The 14,710-nt window shown below is 41.9% G+C and overlaps 1 protein-coding gene across 1 annotated transcript; it reads left to right on the top strand.

The window, feature by feature from the left end:
• The first annotated feature begins 614 nt into the window (after window positions 1-614).
• Window positions 615-13,030, top strand: ZMPSTE24 (zinc metallopeptidase STE24). The gene is made up of 10 exons (XM_026702409.2): window positions 615-818; window positions 3,038-3,184; window positions 4,140-4,226; window positions 5,185-5,301; window positions 6,828-6,980; window positions 7,638-7,779; window positions 9,284-9,471; window positions 10,155-10,259; window positions 11,152-11,295; window positions 12,206-13,030. The coding sequence occupies exons 1-10, from the start codon at window positions 696-698 to the stop codon at window positions 12,428-12,430; spliced, it is 1,431 nt and encodes a 476-aa protein (XP_026558194.1). The 5' UTR covers window positions 615-695; the 3' UTR covers window positions 12,431-13,030.
• Window positions 13,031-14,710: the final 1,680 nt, after the last annotated feature.

Below are 14,710 nucleotides of genomic sequence, written 5' to 3'. Positions count from 1 at the left end.
GTCCCATGATGTTGGGGAACCCTGAGAGTGGAAATCCGCGCATCTTTAGAGTTATTAAAATTGATCAGGTTTTGGTAGAGCCAATTTGGTGTAGTGGTTTAAACCAGGGCTCTCCAACCTTGGCAACTTTAAGCCTGGTGGACTTCCAACTCCCAGATTTCCCCAGCCAGCTGTGGAAATCTGGGAGTTGGAAGTCCACCAGGCTTAAAGTTGCCAAGATTGGAGAGTCCTGGTTTAAGGCACCAGGCTAAAAACCAGGAGCCTCTGAATTCTAGATCTGCCTTGGGCATGAAGCAAACTGGGTGACCTTGGGCCAGTCACAGCCAGCCAGCCTTAGGAAGGCAATGGCAAACGACTTCCAAAACTTAGTCCAGGCAGTCACCAGAACAAAACACTGAGTTCAAGGCTTTTTAAAAAATATTTTATAAACGGCAAGCTACAAACATCCAAAATGCCGGAGGGCGAGAATACACTTTCTCTTTCCTTTCCCGCCCCACACATGGCCGATTCTTCTGCCTTTCCGGAACCGGAAGTACTGCCAACGTATGGGAGGGCGCTTGTTCCGGAAGTTCTTCGGGGAGGAACTGCTTCCGGAGTTTGCTCGGTTGAGTGTCACTGCAGCCGGAAGCCGGCTGAGAGGAACCTAGCGTGCTGGCTGGCGGCTCTGTGGGAAGAGCGGCGGATCGAAGCCAGACATGGCGATGCCGCTGCTGGGCGATCTCTGGGCCCAGAGCCTCGTGGAGGACCGGATTTTCTGCTCCGTGCTGCTCTTCTCCTGGGCCGTCTACCTGTGGGAGGCCCTGCTCGCCTGGCGGCAGGTCAGATCCTTCCCGCCCAAGCCCGCGCGCGCTTGACAGCACCGTTTGAGGCCGTGACGAGACGAGGCCGGGTCACCCCCCGCCGCCTGGTGCTGCGCCGAGCGGCCCTTCCCCACCTGGTGCTGCCGGGTACCGCTGGCAGGGCTTGGTTTCTAAGCCTTGCGGGTAGCTCTCCCAAAGGTTGCCGCCGATTTTGGGAGACCGCGGCTTTTCTTACCAATCTCTCTTTCGTCTCTTGAATGTAACGGGGTCGGCGTGAGGATTATACACTTCGATCCCCTAACGTTGCCACGCGAGCTTCGATAGGTACCAGCCATGCTCGGCCCAGGATCGATTGGGCTGGGCAGCTTGAGTTTGGCCGGCGGGATTGCAGACCGTGCACCACACTTAGAGAGAAGTGTTGTTGTTGTTAGTCGCGAAGTCGTGTCCGACCCATCGTGACCCCATGGACAACGTTCCTCCAGGCCTTCCTGTCCTCTGCCATCTTCTGGAGTCCATTTAATATCACGCCTAATGCTCCAGTGCTCCAGCCACCTCACTCTCTGTCATCCCTTTTTCTTTTGCCCTCAATCTTCCCCAGCATTAGGCTCTTCTCCAGGGAGTCCTTCCTTCTCATGAGGTGGCCAAAGTCTTTGAGTTTCCTCTTCAGGATCTGGCCTTCTAAAGAGCAGTCCGGGTGGATTATCCTCCAGGACTGACTGGTTGGATCGCCTTGCGGTCCAAGGGACTCACATAGGAGTCTTCTCCAGCGCCATAGTTCAAAGGCCTCAATTCAGCCTATTTTATGGTCCAACTTTCACAGACATACATTGCAACTGGGGAAACCATAGCCTTGACTCTACGCACTTTTGTTGGCAGAGTGATGTCTCTGCTTTTTAGTATGCTGTTCAGATTTGCCATAGCTTTCCTCCCCAGGGGAAAGCGTCTTTTAATTTCTTGGTACATGCCTTGTGAATTACCCTGACCTAAACCATTATAGGACAGGTGTCTATGGAGGTTCTCGGACATCCAGGTTGTCACAAAGGTGCTTTTTCAAGAGGCAGCTGGACTTCCTTTGTTTTTTTTTGCTTGAAGATGTTTCGTTTCTCAGCTTCTTCAGCTCTGACTGGATGGTGGGGAATGGAAGGATTCAGTCATCAATCCAGTCAGAGTTGAAGAAGCTTCTTGGATGAGAAGTGAAACATCTTCAAAGAAAAACCAGGAAGTCTAGTTGCCTCTTGAAAAAAGCACCTTTGTGTGAACTGAAGAAGCTTCTTGGATGAGAAACGAGACATCTTCAAGCAAAAGCAAAGAAAGTCTAGCTGCCACTTGAAAAAGCACCTTTGGGATGTTATAGAACTGACTCTTTTCCTTAAAGTGGCTTCACTTGCGTTAAAGCTGTGGTCAGTGTTAGGCTGTCTTTGTCATTCAACTGGTCTCTCCTGAGGGGTGTTTTCGAATTTCAACTCCCATAGGTGCTAGGAAGAAGGGAATTGAAATGCAACGCACAGTGGTGTCCTATATTTTCAAAACTTAAGTAATTAAGAACATAAAGAGATCCTTGATAGATGATAAAGGTGTTTCCTGAGGTGCTACCTGTATGATACTAGTTCTACAATGCCCTTTGTTCTCTCCCCCCCCCCTCCCAGCAGAACTGCTGGGTGTCTTAACTTGAAATACATCAAAACACATGCATGCCTCAACATTTTTAATACCGTGTTTTATCTTCAGCACTGGTATTATTAAGGCCAATATCATATTATGAAAATTACACACCTTTCCCTAGGGTATTGAGAGGAGCCTCTTAACTGGTAGAGTCTGTTTCTAGAGTGGATCCTCTTAAATTTAATGAAACACAGACCAATCTATGGTATCATGAGAGTGTTTGACATTGCGATGTTACAGTAGAGCAGGGCTTCTTTAGTCACTTCGCCTCAGCAACAAATTTTGATTAGTTTTTCCAAGTAGTTTTGCCCCTAAGCCTTAAAAGAATTGATCAGATCTATTCAGTAAAAGCTATCAGGTAAACAAAGGAAGATTCTTTATCCACTAATAGAACTTGGATTCATTGATTTAGGATGTATTTACTAGCCGCACATGCGTGCTTTTGTAATCATAGTAGATTGTTAAATTACCATATTTTAACAATCCTTGTGCTGTTGGACTTTGAACTTACAGTGACACATGAAAACATTTTTGAAAATGCCAGCTAAATGACTGCTTATTTTTAAATATTTCAGAGGACTGTCTACAAGACAACCACCCATGTCCCACTGGAATTAGGGCCAATCATGGACTCAGAAACGTTTGAAAAATCCCGTCTTTATCAATTAGATAAAAGTGCATTCAGTTTCTGGTCAGGACTGTACTCAGAGTTAGAGGGCACGGTAGGTATCCTTCATGCTCTTTGGTTTCGTGTATTTTTTAGTGAGTTAGAATGTATTCTTCCATGTATATTTGTGAGTATGTTTGAATACAAGCACAAGAATATTGACAAAGGAATTGTACAAACCTGCCAGAAGGATTTATTCTGTGATAGAATGTAAAAATCCAGAGGGCTTCTTCCCTTCCCTTCCCCTCCCCCCCACTCCCTTCCCTTCCCTTCATAAAATATTGAATAAAAGAGATCTTGAGCTGGAAGCAAATGCTGTGAAGAAGCCCAGATAGGATTGAGAGTGGCTTTTCCTCCTCCTGCTAACATTTCCTGAAGCTATCCCCTTCAAGGACTGTATGTCAGTAGTAGAGAAGGACCTAGTAGATTGGGGTGGGCTAACTATGGCTATTTATGACCTGTGGACTTCAACTCCCAGAATTCCTGAGTCAGCTGGCTCAGGAATTCTGGGAGTTGAAGTCGACAGGTTGTAAAATTGACATAGTTGTCCATTCCTGCAATAGATAGTAGAGCAAGAGCCAGCCACAAATGTAAGAGTGTATTAGCTGATGCAGGATTAGCTAATTCTCATTCCGTTACCTGATCTTTCTATTTTATGCAGCATTTTGTCTATAATGCTCCATTTCTTTCTCTCTGTCTCTACAACCTGCATACAATTGAGCTTTAGCTCAGAGGTTCCATGTCCCTCTTTTTTCTAATACTTAGAGAATGGGGAAAAATCAGTGAAAGTAGTGCTCAGGTGATTAAGCTGCAGCATTAAATTATTTGCTGGTACATGAATGAGCTTTGGGCTCACATTAGCTTTGGCTGTTAGTTGATTGATACCCAGTAAGGTTTACAGTTAAATAAATGCAGCTTTGAATCTACCTCTTTGATTTCTGGAATCCCACAATTAAAAAAGGTTATATCGTGTTAGCCTTTTCCATAAAATCGTATTTTTGTTTTTACAGGTAATTCTTCTTTGTGGAGGAATTCCTTTTCTTTGGTCTGTATCTGGAGACATTTCAAATCGTGCTGGTTTTGGACCTGAATATGAGGTAGGCGTATTGGTTTGCTTGAGTCAGATGAATACTAACCCGGTAAAGTGCCAAGTAATCCCTTAATAACTTTTGTTTAAACGTTTAGGTATGTAAGAAAAGGAGTGCTAAATCAAACCAAACAAATATCTGGTTTACAAGGTGGAATGCTATTCCCATCTAGTCTGGATTCCCATTTAGGATCTCTCTAGCTAGCTACAGTAGTATCTAGATGGGATAGTAATTCCCTAATCCCTTTTAAATTAATTGAAAGAAGCCATGGTGGTGCATTGATTAGAATGCAACATTGCAGGCTAACTCTGCATTCCACTGTCAGGAATTCGATCCTGACTAGGCTCAAGTTTGACTCAGCCTTCCATCCTTCCGAGGTCGGTAAAATTAGGATCCAGACTGTTGGGAGCAATATGCTGACTCTGTAAACCGCTTAGAGAGAGCTGTAAAACAATGTAAAGTGGTATATAAGTCTTAAGTGCTATTGCTGTAAAGCATTGTGAAGCGGTATATAAGTGCTATTGCTGTTCAGACCTTCTTCTAAGAAACGTGAAAACAGAGTCAGAAGCCTGTGAATGGTCATTAAGTGAATCCAGCTTTCCCCATTGACTTTAAGTGAACAGTCACTAAACAAATGGTTGTAAGTCAAGTTGCCAAGGTTGAGAAACATAGGATTAACTGCTTCCAGTGGCTGGAGGAGCTTCAAACTGTTCACACCAGCATAAAATTTCAGGGATTTTGCAGAAGCCCTAAACATAACTCCAAAGTGCATAGGAATTATAGGCTGTAATTCAGACATGCTCATACTTAAGATAAACCATTAAAATCAAGATAGTTGTAACTAACTTGATAACCCGTTTATAGTGTAGGGAGACTTTGCAAGTATGACTGAGTCTCAATCTGACCCTATTATGTAGCTAAGAATAATATTTGTAACAATTCCTCTCTTCCTTATTCTGATGCACAGATTGTCCAATCGTTGGTGTTCCTCCTGCTTGCTACACTTTTCAGTGCGGTCACAGGTCTGCCCTGGAGCCTGTATAATACTTTTGTCATTGAGGAAAAGCATGGTTTCAATCAGCAGGTATTACATCATTTCTACCTTCTCTTCTCAATAGATTGCAATATCTAACTGTGGATGTTTTAATGCTGCGTTTGTTTTGAGTTCTCCTACCCGTGTTTTATAGTTCCTTACTGTGGTTGTTTCATGCTGTGTAAACTATCACAGGTCAACTTTATTGAAAACAGCTGTGGACAAATTTAATAAATAATAAGATATCCATGACTGACCATGCTGCCTAACGGCTGATGGAAACTATACTCCAGCTAATCTTGAGGAAGGAATGGCAAGAGCTCTCTCTGCCTGTAACAATAAGATAACCTTTATTGTCATTTACCTGTATACACCACAGCACACATTAAAATGAAATTTCAATGCCCTGCTCTCGAAAGAAGGAATGCCGCCCACCTAACAATGTCACCATCCCAAGGATAGCAATAATAATAATATAATAACAGCAGCATCACCCCAAATGCTAAAAATGACACCAAAATGTCTGTTAATTGCAGCCCACTTGGAATACATAGTGGAAAAAAAGAGTCTTGAGAGTTAACACATTTGATGCTGAGCTGAGTACAGAATCTAGTTGTTCTGCTTCAGAGCTTCCTTCCCACAGAGCCTCCTCTCCAGAAGACAACCTCGATAATGGTTGCATTACTGTGATTAAGAGCTGAAATACGAGCTTCATAGAGAACAACTGAAACACGTAGTGTACTTCGCGTGTAAGCCCTAGTTCTTTTGCAGATGTCTGTGGGAGTTGCCCATGTCCTTGCTTTTCTGTTTTATTTTAGCTATTTTCTGGTTGCACATCTAAGCACGTTCTCTTTAAGTGCCATCTTGAGTAAACTTTTTGTGTCTTGGGTTTTTGCATGGGCTGCTTTGTCATACTTGGGAAAGTAGTAGTAATAGTAGTAGTACTTTATTGTCATTGCACCTCGTACAACGAAATTAAATGCCATCTTCAGTGTACATTATACATAAGAATACTATAAAAACAAAACAAAACACACATCCTTCACATTCTATGCAATTGAATGTTGAATGTTAAAAACCCCTGATACTGCATTCTACTATGCAGTAGAATTCAATATAGTTACTGTTCTGGGACAAGCTGTTTTTCAGCCTATTTGTCCTTGTTTTTAATTGTCCTGTATCGTCTGCCGGATGGTAATAGTTCAAAAGAAAGAGTTCCCAGGATGAGATGGATCTTTGAGAATATTTTGAACTTTCTTAAGGCAGCGGAAGCTATAAAGCTCTTCCAAAGTGGGGAGAGGGCAACCAGTGATCTTCTGGGCAATGACGTTAACTCCCCAGAGAGCTGTCCGATCTGCCACTGTGCAATTGGCAAACCAGACACAGGTGCAGTAAGTTAAAATAAAATAAAAGGGATGTTTTTAATGTTCTGTCAATTTTAGCTGTCTCGGCTAAATGGCTGGAGAACTTTGAAATGTAACTTTGGTGCACGCAATGTAAAATTCGTGGTATTTATGGAGTCCATTTCAGATCCCCCCCCCCACCCACACCTTATTATGTATGCTTCTCTTTAATAGACCCTGGGATTCTTTTTTAAAGATGCCATCAAGAAGTTCATTGTGACACAGTGTATTCTCCTGCCGGTGACCTCGCTCCTGCTTTATATCATCAAAATAGGTGGAGACTATTTCTTCATCTATGCCTGGCTTTTCACTTTAGTTGTTTCCTTGGTGAGTTCACAACATCCGGATGTTTTATTTAGAATTATTCAAAAATGGTCTCCTCTGTTAAGTGTTTGTTCTTTATCCACTGGCTGATAGTGATTTTCCTTTGTTTAAAAAAAATAATTGAATTTTACAATAAAAGTATAAAAAAGATGAAAAAAATGAGAAAGGGATGAGGAATAAGAAAAAAGTGAAAAGTGAAAAAGAAAGAAAATGTAGAATGTTGACATCCCCCTTTCTGTTTAATAAGGGCCACATTATTCTTTCTCGTCCCTCCTAAATCATCGGTTCAGTTTTTCCTTCTTTCAGCAAAAACTCCATTTTGAGGCTTCTACTTTTTAAAACAGTCTCAACTGCTTTCTCCTCTGCCCCACGAGACCAAACTGGTCAACGTTGCCATTTCTATGAGCTCCATCAATTTTATTATCCAATCCTCTGCTGTCAATGTTTCTTCCAACTTTGTGCATATAATACTCTTATCTCAGTCACTATATAAAATATGCCCCCCCCTTCCCCCCTCCCAGTGGTTTCTATTTTCTAGTTCAGCACCAATAAAATGACTTCAACTGATAATGACTTTCCAACTTGCTCGGTAAAAGTGCAAGCTGGACTGTTTTAAGTGAACAACAGTATCTTTATCAAAGTCCTTTTGCTCCATTCTAGGTTCTTGTCACAATTTATGCTGATTATATTGCTCCGTTGTTTGACAAATTCATTCCACTTCCTGAAGGAGAGCTTAAGCAGGAGATTGAGGCAATGGCAAAGGATATAGATTTCCCACTCACCAAAGTTTACGTTGTGGAAGGTATGAGAACAGGATGCTCGGTTTCCATTTCTGAAGACAGGTAGTCTTTGACTTACAACCATTCGTTTAGTGGCTGTCCAAAGTTATAACAGCAATGAAAAAAGTGACATGATCATTTCTTCACACTTACGATGGGAGCAGCATTCCGGTAATCATGGAATCAAAATGCACTTGTCAACTGGCATGTATTTATGACGGTTGCAGTGTCCCAGGGTCATGTGATCCCGTTTTGTGAACTTCTGATGAGCAAAGCCAGTATGGAAAGCTGGCTGGTGTTACTACCTTAACAACTGCAGTGATTTACTTAACAACTGTGGCAAGAAAGGTTGTAAAATTGGGCAAACTCAACTGCCTTGCTTAGTAATGGATTTTTTTTGGACACAGTTGTGGTCATAAGTCAAGGGCTACCTGTATTACCAAACTACACTGGTTTTCTGAAATTGGGGAGGCAGCCTTAGCTTGCTGACTGTGGAAACCTGCTTCAGCCATAAAGAAAGAATATGAATTCCTCCAGGTGTGCTTCCTGGGATCTCAGCCCATTACTTTGTAGCTGAGCATATAATAAAGCAAGGAATTGATTCAACGTCTTGACTTGTCTAAATCTAGTGATTATAATAATAATCATCAAGCTGTACTGTTCAGAGCATTTCAAAATTGGTAGTATAAGCCTTACAAGTATCTGCAACAAATCTCAGGCCTTGAACTGGTACTGTGTAGCCCAGACTTTTTGGTCTTAACCCAGCTTCCTCCAGTCTGGTTGTCTTCTAGATGTGCTTGACTGCTACTGAGAATTCTGGGATGTGAAGTCTGCTTATCTGGAGAGCATCCAGACTGAAGAGAGTTGCCTTAAGTGCTTGAAACCTCACTGTCACATTAAAGCAAGGGTCTTCAATCTTGTGGACTTCAACTCCCAGAATTCCTGAGCTAACATGATTGGAGGAGGAATTCTGGGAGTTGAAGTCCACAAGTCTTAAAGCTGTCAAGTTTGAAGACTCCTGCGTTAAAGGTTTGTAATGTTGCCAAGATGGTCCTTCACTCTGTTGGTACAGAAAGTGTGCTCTACAATCACCATCTAAGTTTGTTGGCATGCAGTGCCGCCTCCTTCCTCGGGTTAAGCAGTTTGATCCTGCTCTGTGTCTAGGTGGATGGTCTCACAAAGCACCCCAAGGTATTCGGCCTGTGCCACTTTTCTCCATACTTCATAATATTGTCATTGTTATTTTCTGTAGCTACACAGTTGGAAGTAGCTTCTGTTTAGCACTCAACCTTAAAGCTCTTCTGGATGCTAAACTTGATTTCAGACCTTTCCAATTGCACTATAGTCCATGTGGTTGGGTCCCCAGCTGTGTGCATCTGGAGTAAGAGAACAGTTTCATACCCAGACAAGTTTGCTGGTCTCTTAACAGGAGGCACTATCTGATGCTGAAAGCCAAATAAGCCCTCTCCCTCACAAAGTCTAGAATGCTGTAATATGACTGAATTTTCCCCTATTCTTTCTCCCCAGGCTCCAAACGTTCTTCCCATAGCAATGCTTATTTCTACGGTTTCTTCAAGAACAAACGTATTGTGTTGTTTGACACTCTCCTGGAAGATTATTCTGCCCTTAACAAAGAGCATTCTGAAGGGCCTGGTGTGGACACACAGGTAGCTGGAGGAAATGAGGGAGAACCCGAGACAAAGGCGAAAACCAAAGTGAGCCTTGATTCATTTATGTTGTTATTATTGACAGACCTGATCCAAAGGTTCCAAATAACAAAGTTGGGTTGCCTAAAGGAAAGGCCAAGCAGCAGTTACAGGAAAAGAAACAGGCACACACTGAATATTTGATTGTTAAGGCTAAAACGATAACAAATTGCTAAGAAATAAATGTCAGTGTGGTTTATTATTTTTGGATATATAAGTAACATATATGTATATATACGTTTGGATACATAAGTAACATATATATTAGATTAGATTGATATATAATTTGTTTGTTTGCTTCCTACTCCAGTTCCAAGTTTGGAGAAAGTTACCTTTGTGTGTACAACAAGCGTAGGCAGTGTTTTCTTCTCTAAAGGCTATACCTTTTGTGCCTTAGTTATACCTTTTGGGTTTGTGGAAATGGGTTTGTGGAAATGTAGTTTTAACTGGTAAAATAGGCTAATTCAACAGTTTTATGGAACTGTTCAATTTTCACTTCTACAAGAAAGCAACTATTTGGCCCATTTTTAAAGGAGCTATGAGTATCTTAGGTCTTGCCCCTTTAAAATCCTATTAAAAATTCACCTAGACCTGGTAATCTAAACAAGGATATTGTGTTCTATCCATTCCTATTTCTGTGTGCATGCCCGCAAGCTAAAGAGATGGATTTATATTTTTCTCTGCATGTCTAGAGTAAGAAGCAAGGTTGCAAAAATGAAGAAGTGTTGGCTGTACTGGGACATGAGTTGGGACACTGGAAACTTGGCCACACCATTAAAAATATTGTCATTAGCCAGGTATGTAAGAAATAATTGGGCACCTATCTACTGTTACTATTTATTCAGAAAATAAAGCAGTTCCATTTTTCTGCTCACTTTCTGCTTTCTTATATTTCTGTTTTATAATAAAAAAAAATGGAATGAGGACATATACAAGCTTTGGGCAATGTTGTTAAAACAGACTAAATGACACGTTATGTAAGAAATCTGAATCTTTAGCCTTTTTTAAAAGTTATAAAAGCAACCCTAGAGAGGTGTATGTATCAGTGGACTGGATCAGAGCTGAAGAAAGGTTGCTTTTATTTATCATTTGTGACTTCCTTTTTATGTTTTAACCTGCCTTGGTTGTCATATAGAACTGATTGCAATAGAACAACCTGAAAGATTGCTGGCTCTGAGTGAGGTGCATAGCCAAACAAAATAGAAAAAGGCCCTCTAGAGTTTGGGAATGCTTCCACATTCTATAAAATGGTATATCTTTATCCATAGAATGTCCATTCCATAGGAGAGGTTCCTGTCTTTGCAGACTCAAAAAAAAACCTGTGGTAGACCAGACTAAATACTTCTCTGGTCCAGCATTCGATGCCTGTGGTAGCCAACCAGATGTTCCAGGATTATACCCATGCAGGCGGGATATAAAGGATGTAACACCCACTTCCCTCTTGTGTTACCCAGCATGTGATATCCAACCTTGACAGGAGAAGATAAAAATGAAATATTAATAATCACCCTTTCAGTGCACCTTCATACTTGGTGCACTCAACTGGCCAAAACCAAACCAATCACCTCAGCTGCAGTGTGTTACTGTTTCCTTCTGAATGCCCAGCTCGTTTATTATAGATCATTTTAAGTATGACAGTCAAGGTGCTTAAACAGTTTTCCTAACACCCTGTCTTGTCTTCTCTATCAGATGAACTCCTTCTTATGTTTCTTCTTATTTGCGGTGTTGATTGGTCGAAAGGAGCTTTTCGCTGCCTTTGGATTCTATGAAACCCAGCCTACCCTGATAGGCTTGCTGATCATCTTCCAGTTTATTTTCTCACCTTACAATGAGGTAAACTTCGGTTTTGATTGGCGCTTTGCTCAACTGATAGGAGCTGCTTTCCTGGCCAAGTTGCCTGGGTTCCGTATGGAAAATTTGGTCCCTAAATTACTGTTACCGTTTGTATAAATGGGTTGGGTCCTAGCATCCTCCCATGAAAGGAGACAAGGAAATGGTCATTTCTGTTCCTAGTTCTCCCTCCAGACCTTTGGTCTTCCCAGAAATGTTTCACCCAGGGCATCCTTCCAATTAGGAAGGAAGCTCACAAAAACACAGGAAGTCTTCTGTGTTGTGGCCCACCAGCAACCAGTGGTGCTGGTGGCAGACTCAAGACAGTGAGGAGGTTGGGAAGGAACATGGGCCAGTCCTGGAGTTTGGGGAAGGCTCTGATCGGAGGCCAGTCCTGGAGTTTGGGGAAGGCTCTGCATCGGAGGCAGAGATGGGGCCAGGGCCGTGTGACAGATATCAGCTGCCTTCAGAGTGGGGAAATCAGTGGGGCAGAAGAACAGTTGGAGCCTGTTCCCAGTGTGTGCATGTGTAGAGCTGCCAGGAGAAGGGAATAGTTAAGGAACCAAGGAGCTTGCTTTGTGATTTTGTGAAGCCTGGGTCAGAACATTCTGCCTCTAATCCCTCTACTAGAGGCTCTTCTTACTCTGAGGTTTTCCAAAACCCTTCCATCTTCCATGCTATAGTCTGACTCAAGATGATTTCATTCACTCTTTGTACCTTGTACCGGTAATATTTTTTTGGAGGGTGGCATCTGGGGCTTGACAGGAAAGAAAGAGAGCTCATTTCTGCAATCAAATTCTCCTCTCTTTTAGATTTCGGAAGCTTTGATGAGATTTGGAGAAATGGTTTTGAAAGACTGTGAAACTCATTCTGAAATTTAATCCCGTGTCATCTTCTTTGTTTTCCACTGCAGGTGCTTTCCTTTTGCTTGACTGTATTAAGTCGGCGATTTGAATTTCAAGCCGATGCATTTGCCAAGAAACTCGGAAAGGCAAAAGATTTGTATTCTGCGTTGATCAAGTTGAACAAAGATAACCTGGGATTCCCCGTTTCAGACTGGTTATTTTCAATGTGGCATTATTCTCACCCTCCACTGTTAGAAAGACTTCAAGCACTAAAGGAAACTAAACAGGACTGAGGGAAAAGAACTGAGGAGGCCCATAAGAGAAACCTACTCTCCCCAAATCGAGTTTCTGGGTTGTTTTTTTTAAAAAAAGAAGTATATACAGTATACCATTTCATTCCTAAACACAGCATCCTGCATAGCTCTATGCGCTGTTCACTTGATTTGAAATGACCTCCCCAAAGTCCTGTTTCTGACTAACAAATGAATTGTAATCAGGAGTTGAGGGAGAAATGTAACGTGTAACTTTTATCTTAATCACAAAGCCATGCTTGAAAGGAAAAATAATTTGTCACAACCGACATGTCCATGCTTGAATCTGTGAAAGCTTTGAATGTGACTTTTGTACCTTTTAAGCACTTTGTCCAGATGTTCTTAGACAGTATGGAAAACTCTCTTAGTCATCTGTGGCAGGGGTAGAGGATAAAGATCTAAAGAATAATTTTTGGACCATTGGGATTTGACATTTCTAAACCCAATCGCTAACCGGATGAGAACAGTGGAGCTTTCTTCCACAGTTGAAGTTCTTATCCGCAATACAATTACAGAGGTGATGAAAACACCTTTCCCCAAATAGGGGAAACAGAAAATAAATTACAAATGATAAATACCTTACTTATGTGTCCTACATATATTACTATTACAATGGTTTGGAATTTGGTTTGCCTTGTCTCCTGTACCTAATTTTTATTGGTAGCAAATAATTGCAATGTGGTTTTCTGGGTGTCCCAATTACCATGTAAGATGTTGGTATACCTACAGACACCACCTTGGTTTCTGTTGTTTGTCTTAAAGCAACTAAGATGTTCAAAGGCCTGAAGACTAAACCATATGAAGAACAGCTGTAGGCTTGGGGTTTGGCTAGTCTAAAGAAAAGAATTAAGGGAGACGTGATAGGGTGACATTTCAGTATTTGAGGGGCTGCCACAATGAAGGGGGTAGGGGTCAAATTCTTCTCAAATGCACCAGAGGGCAGGACAAGAAATAATGGTTGGAAACTGATCAAAGAGAGAAGCAACGTGGAATTAAGGAGACGCTTCCTAACAGGGAGGACAATTAACCAGTGGAACAGCTTGCCTCCAGAAGCTGTGAGCACTCCACTTTAAGAAGAGACTAGACAGTCAGTTATCTGAGACTAGACAGTCACTTATCCTGCTTGAGCAGGGGGTTGGACTAGAAGACCTCCAAATTCCCTTCCAGCTCTGTTCTATTCTTTCCATAGAAAAAAGGGGAAGATGATACATTCCAGATTAAAGTTTCTGCCTCCCTATTCTATCTTGTTTCCAAGGAAGTCTCTTAAGTCAGGAGTCTTTTTCTGTTTGGAGGTCTTTGCAATGCATCTGTTGAGGAAAAAAGTGGGCAGGCAAAAGGTTTCTTAGAAAGGACGTCTATTAAAGCCAAGTTTGTGATAAAAACTTTTACTGTGGGTCACCCATTCAGGACTACTACTGTATTTCCATAGAGAGTTGCTGTTTTTCCCAGGGGGAAAAAACCAATCCGAAATGAATCTATCCTTACATAATCTTTAAAATGAACCAATCCAGAAAATATTTCTTAACACAAATATTTGAGGACTATATTGTGTGCCGTCTCTGGATTCACAGTCATCACTTTGCTACTCAAGCACTAAACCAGTGTTGCTCAACCTGGACGATTTTAAGATATGCATGCTTGCTGAGGAATTCTGGAAGCTGAAGCCTAGGCATCTTCAAGTCTCCACGGTTGAGAAATACTGCACTAAAAGTCTAGAAATTCTCAAGTCATCCAGGCCGTGGTTGTCCCAACTGGAGAATTTCTACAGACTTTTAGGCAACTGGACTTTCTTGGGTATTTTTTTTTTCTTTGGAGACGTTTCGCTTCTCATCCAAGTCCAGTTGCCTAAAAGTCTTGAAATTCTCAAGTCATCCAGGCCGTGGTTGTCCCAAAGGTGCTTTTTCAAGAGGCAACTGGACTTTTGTTTTTTTTCTTTTGAAGACATTTCACTTCTCATCCAAGAAGCTTCTGGACTGGATGGTAGTGGGGAATGGAAGGATTTATATTCTTTGCAGATAGCTAGTCATTTGCAACGTTTTGGAGGGTCGTTGAAGCACTTGGAGGTTTACCTGTATCTTCAGGGTCACCTGAGTAGTGCTTAATGGTTCCTGTAGTCTGCAACCTTTCGGAAAATCCGGTCATACTCCCACACCATTCGAAGGGTGTTCACCCCCCCACATTGCATAACTATTTGGTATCCTTCCATTCCCCACTACCAGCCAGCCAGAGCTGAAGAAGCTTCTTGGATGAGAAGCGAAACGT

This window comes from Pseudonaja textilis, chromosome 10, assembly GCF_049901715.1.
Source record: "Pseudonaja textilis isolate UNSWEBS1 chromosome 10, rPseTex1.2, whole genome shotgun sequence".
NCBI lineage: Eukaryota > Metazoa > Chordata > Lepidosauria > Squamata > Elapidae > Pseudonaja > Pseudonaja textilis.
Note: the sequence above shows the minus strand (reverse complement) of the source record. Positions and strands in the feature narration are given on the sequence as shown.